Source organism: Accipiter gentilis, chromosome 27 (assembly GCF_929443795.1).
Source record: "Accipiter gentilis chromosome 27, bAccGen1.1, whole genome shotgun sequence".
NCBI classification, from domain to species: Eukaryota; Metazoa; Chordata; class Aves; order Accipitriformes; family Accipitridae; genus Astur; species Astur gentilis.
In genome coordinates, this window is record NC_064906.1 from 11,668,952 (window position 1) to 11,680,561 (window position 11,610).

At 40.1% G+C, this 11,610-nt stretch overlaps 1 protein-coding gene across 2 annotated transcripts; it reads left to right on the forward strand.

Moving 5' to 3' along the window:
• Nucleotides 1-82: 82 nt before the first annotated feature.
• BLOC1S4 (biogenesis of lysosomal organelles complex 1 subunit 4) lies at nt 83-8,415 on the forward strand. Of its 2 annotated transcripts, XR_007509804.1 has the most exons (6): nt 83-331; nt 739-810; nt 1,830-1,931; nt 2,707-2,841; nt 6,208-6,461; nt 8,265-8,415. XR_007509804.1 is itself a non-coding variant. In XM_049830496.1 (5 exons), the coding sequence occupies exons 1-5, from the start codon at nt 119-121 to the stop codon at nt 6,304-6,306; spliced, it is 621 nt and encodes a 206-aa protein (XP_049686453.1). In that variant the 5' UTR covers nt 83-118; the 3' UTR covers nt 6,307-7,190. The 2 variants fall into 2 exon arrangements, 1 of the variants encoding a protein (XP_049686453.1); XM_049830496.1 differs by lacking the exon at nt 8,265-8,415 and having other exon boundaries at nt 6,208-7,190.
• The last annotated feature ends 3,195 nt before the right edge of the window (nt 8,416-11,610 follow it).

Sequence of the window (11,610 nt, forward strand, 5' to 3'; positions counted from 1 at the left end):
CAACGGCTGCGGGCGGGGGAGCCCCGCCCCGCTCACGTGAGCGGCGGCGGCGCCGCCTGACGCGCTGAGGGGAAGGTGCGCGAGGGGCGGGGGCGGGGTGGAGGTAGGCTGTGGAAGCATGGCGGACGCCGCCGGAGCGGGCCGAGGGGCCGGGGCCGACTTGGCTGACGCCTGCCCCGGCGCGGACAGCGGGAACGTCTCCCAGAGCCACAGCAGCGCTTCCGGCCTCGGGGAACCGGAGGACGAGGACGCTTGGGAGGCGTCGCTCAGCGCCACCGCCGCCGCCTATTCCGCCTACCTGCTCGCCGACCGCAGCCTCTTCAGCGAGCAGGTGAGGGGGGCTGCGGCCCCTCGGCGGAGAGGAGGGCGGTCTCTGTCCCGTCCCGTCCCGTCCCTGCGGCTGGGCCTGCCGAGCTCCCCGGGGAGCGGGAGAGAACGGCGGGCCTTTCGCGGCTGCCCGGCGGACGGAGCGAGGGGTCGCCGGCCGTTCCCGGTTCGGGCCGTCCCGCTGCGCCGGTTACACGGCCTGGGGGGGGGGGGGGGGGGGAGTTTCGTGCCGGAGGAGGTGCTGCCGGTGTGTCGAGTCGCTTGCGCTTAACGTGGGCGGGAGATGGGAAAGCTGCGGGATTTCTGCGAAGCTGGCGTTAGTCTGGCTGGTGTCTGCTCGGAGGTTTTGTTTGGGAGAGTCTGCGGGTTTCTCGTGTTTTCACGTGCCCTTAAAGGATTTCTGTTTTGCAGATAGAAAGCCTAGACAAGAGTCTAGAAGATCTGCTGACCAGAGTGGATGAATTTGTGGGAATGCTGGACATGGTGTGTATAACCTGCACGTAGTTGTGGTTTTGAAGTCGGAATACAGTCTAATGTGTGCTTGTGTTTTTAAACGAGACGGAGATAGGAAGCAGCCTTTGGTCTAGGCAGGTTCCAGTATGAAAACACGTTTGATAATTAGATAACTCGTGGTCAAAAACTACTGAACTTTCACATCGGAGCAAAATATGCCTATATAGCTATTTAACTGCATAGTTACATAGTTGTATTTATATATTTGTCTGTGTACATACGTGGAATCCCATTTTGACTGGTGTAATGACAGCTGTTCAAAAGAAGAGTGTGGTATTCTGTCGCTTCTTTAAAATATGTAAAGACGTCCTCCATGGTTTCTGTAATCAAAGTATCTAATCGGATTTGCCAAACCTCCAAAGCTAGATTTGTCTTTAGGGGACCCTTTCTTACCCTTTCATTAGAAAGGCAGCTTTGTTTTCACTTTCACATGAGGGGGAGATGGGGGAACTGAATGGAAAGTTTCTATAAGCTGACTCTGGTGTACAGTCTGTCTTTTAAAGCATAGCACATGTGGTTCTCCTGCACTACTCTAAGGGGAACTTTACTATTTTTTTTATTTATTTTTTTTTTTAATACCAATAAAACAAGATTTTGTGGCCTGACTTTTTCAGCAAAGTTGGGGAAACATAGAGGTAGTAAAATTGAAGTAAAAATTTTAGTTTACAATGTTTGATTCTTTAGTATGTCTTGGGAAATATACCTTCTCTTAGTTCTGATAAGGCTGTAGCAGCCTATTTTTTAACATAACCGTAAAGGTAAGTATGTGCCTATGCAAAATAAATTTTCTTCAAAGGCACTTACTAAACCATACAAAGAAGCTAGCTTATTAGTTTTAATCTAGTATTTTTATTCTAATATTAATCTGATATTTTTAAACTATGACTTTTAATCTGTTAACTGGAGCAAGTTCTAGTTTCCAGAGTGAAATCTACTACACGTTTTCTTTTATTCATTGATTTTTTTATTATTTTTTTGAATCGTCTTAGATTCGAAGTGATTCCTCTCAAGTTGTCAACGAAAGCATACCTCAGATTTACACAAAAGCTACAGAAATGAGACAGATATACAGGAAGATTGACAAATTAGAGGTATGTATTTGATATCTTCTAGATGTATTCCATTTTTTAGCAGGGGGAAGAATCAGTGATATACTATAATCGTGTGTGTGTGTATGCATGCATGCGTGCATGTGGAGTGGGCTCAGATCCGTTTTGCTCTCCGTGTCCAATCTGGGTTCAATATTTCAGGGTTAATAAAGAGAGCACAATTTATTAAGAATTTCTGGAGACTGTGGGCATTGTAAAACAAAATGCCTTTTTTAAAAAAAATGCTTTTTTGTTGTTGTTTGTTTCCTGCTTGAAGCAAGGCAGACATCTTTTTTCAGAAAGCAGTAGTACCACTTCTTCCTTTTTGGGTTTAGTTTGGGTTTTCTGTTGTTTGGTTTGTTTTTTTTTAATAATGCCTTTCAAAGTTATTGTCTTGGGAGCTATTCAGAGACTAGTAGAACGAGAGACCTATTGATCCCTGGTAAAGCTTCAAATCTGTGACTCAGATCCTTGGTCCCACTTTTAGTAGAAAGGCAGATAGAAGTCTAGAGTCTAAGAAGTCTAAATTAGTTATTTGAAAGGCAAGTAGGAAAAGGAGAACTGATTGTTTTATTAGTTTTAAGCTGTTCTTGCAGCCTCTTAAGTATTTCAAGTAATTTTTAGGAATGAAATGGACTTGTAGGTGGAAGGGAAATAGAGCATGGAGTTTTTGACTCCTCATTTAAGCAATGGAACTTTCCCCACTGTTGTGCAATACATAATCCTGTTTTAATTTGTAAGTGAAAAGGTTGGATTTCTTTTGTTTTTTTCACACTAGGCTTTTGTGAAGATGATTGGAAATAGCGTAGCTGGACTGGAAGAACGCGTCATAAAGGCAGAAACAGACCTTGGAGCTTTTCCGAGCACATTCAAGAAAATCTTGCACACAATCAGCATGCCATCCTTCCTTAATGTAAGTCAACTTTTGTTACCGTGTGACCAGCTTAGTTGCTCTGCTTACGGGAGTAGATGATTAAAATAATAGTTTGTTACACATATATCTGAATTCCACTGTAAAGCTTTTATGTACTTTATTAGGATATTTGCAAAGTTCTTAGACTTAATACAAAAATTCCCAAACTTAAAAATCACAAATTCTTACAAGGATTTGTGTAACTTTCCAAAGCAAGGCTGAATACATGAAGAAGGGAACGTGAAGGGCATAAACAAGCATATAATGCACAAGTCTTTATACTGAAGTACTGCGATCTCTGATAGTATGTGAAGCAAGTAGTAGGAGCCTGTACAGACAACACTGTTAAAGGATCGTACTACGTTGATAATATCACTGCAGAAATGTTACCAAAAAAGGAAATGAAAGCTATGCAGCACAGTATTTTTAAAATAAAGTTCTATTTATACTCAATCCACACAGTTCAGTAATCATGTAAGTACCTTGTTACACTTTCTAAGGATGTGGTTTTCTCTGTCTTTCCTTGTTACTACACGTGGACTGTTTCTCTACAGAAGACTTGAAGTGCTCTCTCTGCTATGTTTCAAAGAGATGCCTTAACCTAACCTTAAACTGGCACTATGCCCTAGTTTTATAATAACCTTTCTGGTTTAATAAAAAAAAAAAAAAAAAAGAAAAAAAGTCTTCTCAACACCTGATGCTTCTTGGCATCACCTGCCAGTACACCATTTATAAATACTCCTCCTTGCATCTTGTTGGATCCCAGATTCTTTTCTGTGTCTTTTCCTATATTCATCCTGTACTAACTCAGGTTTCTGTGTTGTCATACCGGTGACAGTGCTGAAGTAAACTAAGTTTGCAGGGGAGGAGGAGAAGATGGTTGTGGGGTTTTGAGGAACTTGTGTTCCTACGTATTGCAAGCCTGTGTGGCTTGTTAAGACAGTTCAGGAAAGCTATTCTTCACTGCTATTTTCTGCGCAATCTTTAAGTTAATTAACTTCTCATTCCTTCATTTTCTTTGGAGTTTAAGTTTAGAGTGATGTCATTTTTTTCTTTTAAAAAAATAACACAAAGCTGCTATTTATGAGCCAATTACAAAAAGAAACAATTGCAGCAATTGCCTTGAATAATATGCAACAGTATTTTCCATTTTGTTGCTAAAAACAGTGTTGACCATGGAATTATAATCTTCAATTAGAAAGTTTGAAAGTTCTAAGCAAGTGCTTTTTTTAGTGTTGCATGGGAACAATTTGTCAGCAGTTTTTCCACAATTAATAAGGTGGAAAGTGTCTTTGAAAGTGTCAGCAAGCTGAACCTGTCATGCCCAGTGGTTTCTTGGTTTGAGTATGGATAGCATTAAAATCAACACTTAGAATTTCCTGCCATTAATTGATTAACTAAAAGGCAGGTCACTGTTCCGCAGTGGTACTGAGTATTGCATGGTAAAGTATCTATTTTCACTAGTAAACACAAGCATGTCTCAATGAAAATGCCTACAGAGATTTCTCCTCGTGCCTAACACTTAACTAGCTCGCTCAATATACAAACGCTTTGGAAAAGAAGGCTGTACTGATGTCATGATTTTCATTGTAGCTGTAGTTCACATTTTCCTGCTACAATTTTAACCTAGTCAAGTCCCCTGACTCTCTTCCCATTTAAATGTAGCTGTTTCTTTACACAAAAGATATATTTTGTATTTCTCAAGCTGTGTATTTGTAATCTCACTTTCAGATTTTGCCCCAAGTTCTTCCCTTGTGAATACCAGGCAGTGTAAAGTACAGTACTGTAAGACCTCTAATATCACTAAGGATGTAGACTCTCTCAAAAGGTAAAAATGTCTGCTAAGCAGCTGCAAAAATAACTAATCATAAATGTGTACTTAGGCAACTGTGGGTACTGTGCCTGCCCAGGAAATTTCCTCACTGGATTGAAGTTATCCTCTTCTTGCGCATATGCAAATATAGCGCCTCTTAAATTGGTGTCATGAGTTGCAGGATGCTTGTGACCTTAGTTTCCCTTGCTTGCAAGGTGTTTTCTCATAGGGCAGTACAGGATAGGAAATAAATTTTAAAGACAGAACTTTGATTTCAAAGATTGTTTTTACATCTGGCAAAATTTCTGATACACTGATGATATCCACTATTTATAGATCCGATCTTTGTTTATATTTTTTTATTTCCTTACAACTTGAATGACAAAACAAACTTACTTCAGAGAAATTAATGGTCCTGTAAAGTTAAAGACAAATGTAATTTAAAAGACATAAATCAGCAATGTTTTATATAATGGCAGAATATGTACTTATTTCTTATGGAGAGCAAGTATACAGCTCAGCTGAATATTGGAAAAATTCCACTTAGCTCTTTTGTAGGTATGCTTAATTATATCCTCGTTTTGGTGCTGTAAAAGCATTCCAAACTCCAAGTATATTAATGATATTTGGTATGCTTTGAACTTTATTATCAGTGAAGACTCTAATTTTCTCATCCCAGACAGGCAAAAAAGTGCCTGAAGAACTCTGCACACAAACTGATTAAGAGCTCTGCAAAATGGTTCATCAAAATCTTTTCATGAGTCCAAAAGAATTTTTAATGAATGAAGACTTGATTTCAAGCCTTCTATTTAAGACCATACATGGAAAACATACACGGGGTCTGGTTGCAGTGCAGTGTTATTTACATGCAGGAAGGCTGACACGATAGTCGGTAGTGGTCCTTGCTGTTGTCTCTTTAAATGGGCCGTTTGGTATAACAAAACAATATGCAGGTAATATTTAAAAGAAACGTGCACTTTTCCTGAAAAACAGTGTAACAGCTCTTTTCCAGTCCACTACCATATTATTTCTGATGGTATGTCATAGTACATATATTCTAATATGTACTTGATAAAGAAGCTCAGCGGGAGCAGCAACCTTCTTGGAAGAAACGTTTGCTAGGTGTGTTTCCATATGAAGACTTTTTTAACTGAGTAAATGAGTACACAGGCTAGGATTAACTCCAAGGAAGCAGCTGAGGAGAACTCAAAGGCCGGAGCAAGAAAGGTAAAGGTATATGGCTTTGGAAGGATGAAGGTTACAATGATTATACCATCAGCTGGAAAAGATGCCCATTTGGCTTCTGCAAAGCTGGCATATCGTACACCCTCCGGGACTGAGTCTGTTCAGGTGAAAGAAAGGCAAAAGTCAAAGGCTGCTTTTCTTCACTAACATTAAGAATATGCCAGACCTATCTGACCTATGATTAAAAATTCGCCTGACTGAGGAGATATGCCTTTAAAACTTTTCTTGTTTTGCATTTTAGGTCTGTAGGCTTTGTTTTAAAACTTGCTATTCTAAGAAGGCAAAAAATAAACTTATCTAATTTGCAGAAACCGTCGTCTTCACGACAACAACAGACCCTCTATGAACCTCCAGTCCTCTTCAAGACTGAAGACTATTTTCCGTGTCTTAACGAAGCACCTTATTGATGATTTTTGCTTTGGGATTGATATGAATCAGCCAGAGTAGAGACTGCCAAGTGAACAAAAGAAATGCTAACCTCAAAAGAGCTGCATTTCTGAGCATTGTTGATGGCATATTGCCATTCTGATACTCATTGTCTTCCTTCAGGCAGTATTTTCAGGTAATCTTTGTTTGTGTACATTATTTCAAAAGTCTTCCTAAAACACAGTATAAATTTTCAGATTATATTTGGGAAAGAATTTAAGAATCCTTCTGTATTAATTTTTTTCTTTTTAAATAGGGACATAATAGGAAACATACTTTTATATATAAATCGTCTAACACATAAATATCTGTGCTGTTACAAGTGTAAATACCTATACCACAAGGATGTCTTTTGGTTGTGGGGGTTTTTTTTTTCCTTCCTTCTAATGTACTGAATGAGGTGAAAAGAAAAACTATGCATAAAATCATCTACTTCAAGTTTTGGAACCTGGTCCCTGCAGTTTGGACAGAGCAATGCGCTGTGTTGGGATGTACAACTTGCAAAGGGAGGACTTGAAAGATCGGCGAGGAGTCAAGGACATGGCTTGATGCACGTGATCTAGTCCCAGTTCACAAAGGCAACATCCTGCCCCCACTGATGATCATCAGGTCACAGCGACCTGAGCTGCTAATTATTGCAGCATTGTATTGTTTGATGTGTAACCAGGTGGGCTTGATGTATATATAACCTGCTGTCAAAAAGGAAAAGTATCCAAGTTGAGGCAGGGACATCCCTGGACTGAGTCTCTTATCAGGTGCCTGACCACACTGTCCGGTTTTCCCTTGCAACCCTCCATGTGGTTACTGGGGCTTCCTGCGCTGATTGCAGTGTGAGTATATTATCAATAAACTAATAGCTCTCTAACCCCTGTTGTGGTCTTGCATTTCTCCTGACAGTATCGGACTGCACCACTGTTTCCGAGAACCTTTTTGCATACAGCCTCGTAAAATACCTAGTGGGTGTTAATCATAAATTGTTGTATTCCTCTGAACAACAATTTTACCAGTGCTGTTTTACTGCCACTATAGCTCACTACAAATACCTGAAATTCAAATTTCAGAAGAATAAGGTATGCATTAGGGAAGCAACATGTCTGCTGATTTTGTGTTGCAAGCACAGAAAAAGGTATGCAGTTGCAGAGCAAGGATTAGATATATATTAATAGATAAAGCTTTGAAAACCACATGGCTTTGTCTCCCAACAGCAGCAGGGACCAGGTTCTAAACAAGTATCTGAAGCAACAGTTAGTAAAAATTAAAGATTGTGAAGTCAAAATTTGTAGGCTCCAAAAGCAGTTCTATGACATGAAGCAGAGATGTTAGTTATCCTAGCAGAGATGCTAAAAATTTTTATATTCTTACAGTTAGGTACATTTTAGGCAAGTGTCTAGTTGAAATTAATGCTGTGGCTTACTAAAACATACCTGTTTACTGTAAGATGTATGTGTGTGTCTGTGTGTATATATATATATAGATATACGCACAACAAAAGCTTCATTCACAAGATATGCAAGATGGACTGAATGTTGGAGGTCCACATTTTTTGTAGCTCCTGGGCAAAAATCAATGTGATCTGTCTTACCTAAGTATTTGGTTATGTGATAAACCATGCCTGAAGTAGGCACATAAAGATTGATATTTGTATTTAACTATTTTTGGACCTACACATCTTGTTCCGCTCTTGAGCAATGATACTGCAGGTGCTATAAAGCCTAAAGAAATTGTAGAAGGATGCAAGTTACTGATGTGAAAAGAAACAGATTTGCTGATTTATCTGACCAAATAATAAATTGTTTAAAGATGCACTGGATTACATTGACATTATCAAAACCCATAGTAGTTCATTACTTCTGCTGAAAACAACTGTCAAGGTTAAGTAGTTTTACCTGCAGTACTAAGAAATCAGTAGCAAGCTTAATTTGGATTCTGTCCTGCACAGGAACTGTTTCCAAATACTAACATCTTGAGCTCTAGAGTGATCCTGAGTGAAACACCTTCCAGAATAAGAAAGATAGCTTGCATCTACATCTGTGAAGAGAACTTTACGTTTGAAAATGGTAAATATTTTAAGGTTCCCATACAAAAAAAAAACCAAACAGTGATGACACTTTCAAACTTCTTCAGTTTTTGTAGAAAAAAATTCTAGTCTTGGGCCAGCTACCAAGAAAACCCCATATGCCCAGACAGAAGCCCTACCCTGAAAAGACAAAATCCCTGTCAGATTTAGCTACGGTCAAAAAGGGCCATAATGGGGGTTGGTAATCTCTCTAGCCACTGCAGCTAAATCCATCAGGAATGAAGGGTCTTCAACTGTTGGGATTCACAGCCTTGTAGGGGCTAGGTTACTGCGGCAGGCTGTGCTGCAACAGCAGAGTAGAGGCTTTGTCCATTCCACTGCTTTTGTTGATTCTGCTTTAAACCGATGGGTGGTAGTACAGCCTAAAGGTGGTAGTACAGACTCCAGCTCCAGCTAATCTTAGAGATTTAGGGAATTTTCTTTACCTTCTTGCTTGAGGTTATCTACTCACAAACTTAATGCTGGTAATTTTTATGATTTTGTAAAACAGTATAAGTAGTATTCAAATTATGTGTGATGATCAATGTCTTAAAAGTGCTAAGTAACAAGCAAAGAAGAAAAAAGGAAAACCAAAGGTACTGCTCATGGGTAGTGCTGAATAATGCTGGTGAGACAGAATGCAGCCACGTGTAGATATGTAGTTTGAAAAAGAAAAATTGAAATATTGCCTTTAGAATTATATCAGACAAAAGGATAAGATAGGAAAACCAAAGTATCCTGTCTAAAATCCACATGAAAGACTCAAAACATTTAATTTTTGTCAACTTTAATATTGTCTGTACATTATTTCATGTACTATTAGTTTAAATAATAGAAAAAAGACTTTAAGATTACATAAATAGTCATAAATATGTTTTCAGTCAAATGTGCTATCTATATAGGATCTTGAATAGTTTTTTTTTAAAAAAAAGGTGTATTGAAAATACAGCTATATAAATGAGCTGACAGAGTTAAGAAAGCGAACTGAATGTTAGCAAGGATTCCATTAGAAGGTTCCAAGTGAAAAGACAAAGGGACAGAATTGATGGGGAAAAACCCCCCAAACACTTGCTGAGCATCCGAAGACCAGTTTCCAATTTGATTTATCATCTCCCACTGTTCAGAAACTGTAGTTTTCTTGAGAATAGCTTGATGCCTACATTATTTAAAAATAAATTGCCATCTGTTTCTTACAGGTGACACTGTCAGGATTTTCTTCATGAGCAAGTGGTCTAGAAAACAACCTTTAAAAAAGAAAAAGCAATAGCTGAAATTCCTGCAATCCTAGGACTTTAAAACTGAGAGCTGGCACTAAGTATGATAGGAGCATCTGAAATGTTTCTCTGAACATCAGTCAATCTAAAAGGTTTGCAGAGAGCTGCAAACTGCCAGAAGAGCTGGTTCAGGTTGGTTCATACAAAAAAAAAAAAGAAAAAAAGGAATGGTAAGAGTCTCATGCAGGAATGGAAGAGGTAGAAAATATCATAGCCAGGAGATAAGCCAGGGCAAATGCTAGGGTGTAAACTTGTGGTGACAGGGCTTTCAGCAACATGAGCAGATAAGGGTAAGATCCCTGAACTGGGAGGTATGAAAGAAGATCCACAACAGACCTGACATACACGTGCAATTTTATTATTTCTTCACAGTTTAGGAGCATTTTAATTTTTTTGCCTCAGGGTGCACTGCTCCCAAGAACACAGTTTTAGCAGGGGCTTTAACTGTACTAGAAGAACTGTGAAAGGACAGTCTGGACCAGGTCACCGTTACTGCCTCTTTCATGAAAGCAGTAGGACTTGCAGGTAGAATTGGCCATACCATTAGTCTGCTCTGGCTAAAAATCAGTCCAGCTCCATCATCGATGTCCTGGCACAGGCATGAGGGGTGACACCCCGCTACTCCCAGCCATCCCCCTGAGAAGGCAAGCAAAGCTGTCTGCTGGTGGGACTCACTTTCCCTGGCAGTATCACTGGGAAGGTATGCAGCCCGGGCGATGCCTGCTATGGAATTAGCATCTGTTTTCCTCATCCTTCTTTGATTAGCCCTTCCCTCTACATAGGTGGCTTTGCAATTTGATTGGAAGCATAGAGGGAAAGAAGAACAAAAACACTAGGCGTTGGGAGTAGCCTCGTCTTCACTGCAGAGGTGTCTGTGTGCTGTATGTCCTGCTCAGATGCCTACTTCCAGCAACGTTTTAGCAACTCCAATACCAACTGCTAGTGATAAGCAGTGCCCTCATTCTTGGTGTTAGTGGTTGCTGGGACTTTTTTTGAAAGTGTGCCTGTTGCATCTAAAATCCAGTGTATTGGAAGACTGCTAAGGGAAAAAGTATTTACTGAGGGGAAAAATACTAAACAATATAATTGAACAAAAATCGTGTTTTCTTTCTGGATTTATTAGCTTGACTTTTCCTGGATTTAATTGTGTTTCTGTAGTCAAAGGAAGGAAAACACAAAGCAGTAATGCCAGAGCAATCTTGCCTAAGGAAAATCAGCTATGATGTTGTTAGCTAACAAGGTAGATGAGCAGTGCCATTGCAAATTCATTGCATGTACCAGTGAGATAAGTCAAGACTCTGCCAGGTGAGTTGGATGAAATTATAAGGACACAGGATCAACAATAGAAAGAGATGAGCAAAAGCAGGGCTAGTGCCCATCTCAGTTAGCATTCTGGCACTCATTAGTTTGCACTATGGAACTGTCTCTGGGTGTGAAATGGATTATTTTTGGATTGAATGTAGCCAGAGATATGCTACAGCTGCTGTTGGGTATTCATTCCATGCTGCTGGCCTTGAGCTAGTCTTAGGTCAAGATGAAACTCAGTGAAACGTTTAGCTTTAACATCAGGTTTCTCCGTACAAATCTGCCTCTGCTGTGCTGAACTACTTGCTAGGACAGGCATAGCCCCGGGGTGGTAAACAGCACTCTTCAGGAGTACAAAGTCTGAACCAAAGCTGTGATGAACGCAGATGTGATGGTGCTGGAGTTTATATTTGAGGACTTGAGTGGGTCACTAATACGGAAATGAAATTCATGCAGGGGAATTGTGAAGACAAGAGCCTGGTGTAAAGGTCAGGTCGGAAAGCTGCTGGAGAGGAGATGATGGAGGAGTGACATGGAGGAACAGATATAGACCTTCTAACTGAATTGAGATGTAATAAGGAAGCATACAGGAGATGGAAGCAGGGGCAGGTGACGCAGCGGGACGATAGAGCTGCTGTTTGGTCTTGCAG

What these genes read in the sequence shown, in the direction of transcription:
- BLOC1S4 (XM_049830496.1), top strand. Translation starts at nt 119, where the DNA reads ATGGCGGACGCCGCCGGAGCGGGCCGAGGGGCCGGGGCCGACTTGGCT. An exon ending in TTGTGGGAATGCTGGACATG is followed by an intron (nt 811 to 1,829) that starts GTGTGTATAACC and finishes GAATCGTCTTAG; the next exon opens with ATTCGAAGTGATTCCTCTCA. An exon ending in GGAAGATTGACAAATTAGAG is followed by an intron (nt 1,932 to 2,706) that starts GTATGTATTTGA and finishes TTTTCACACTAG; the next exon opens with GCTTTTGTGAAGATGATTGG.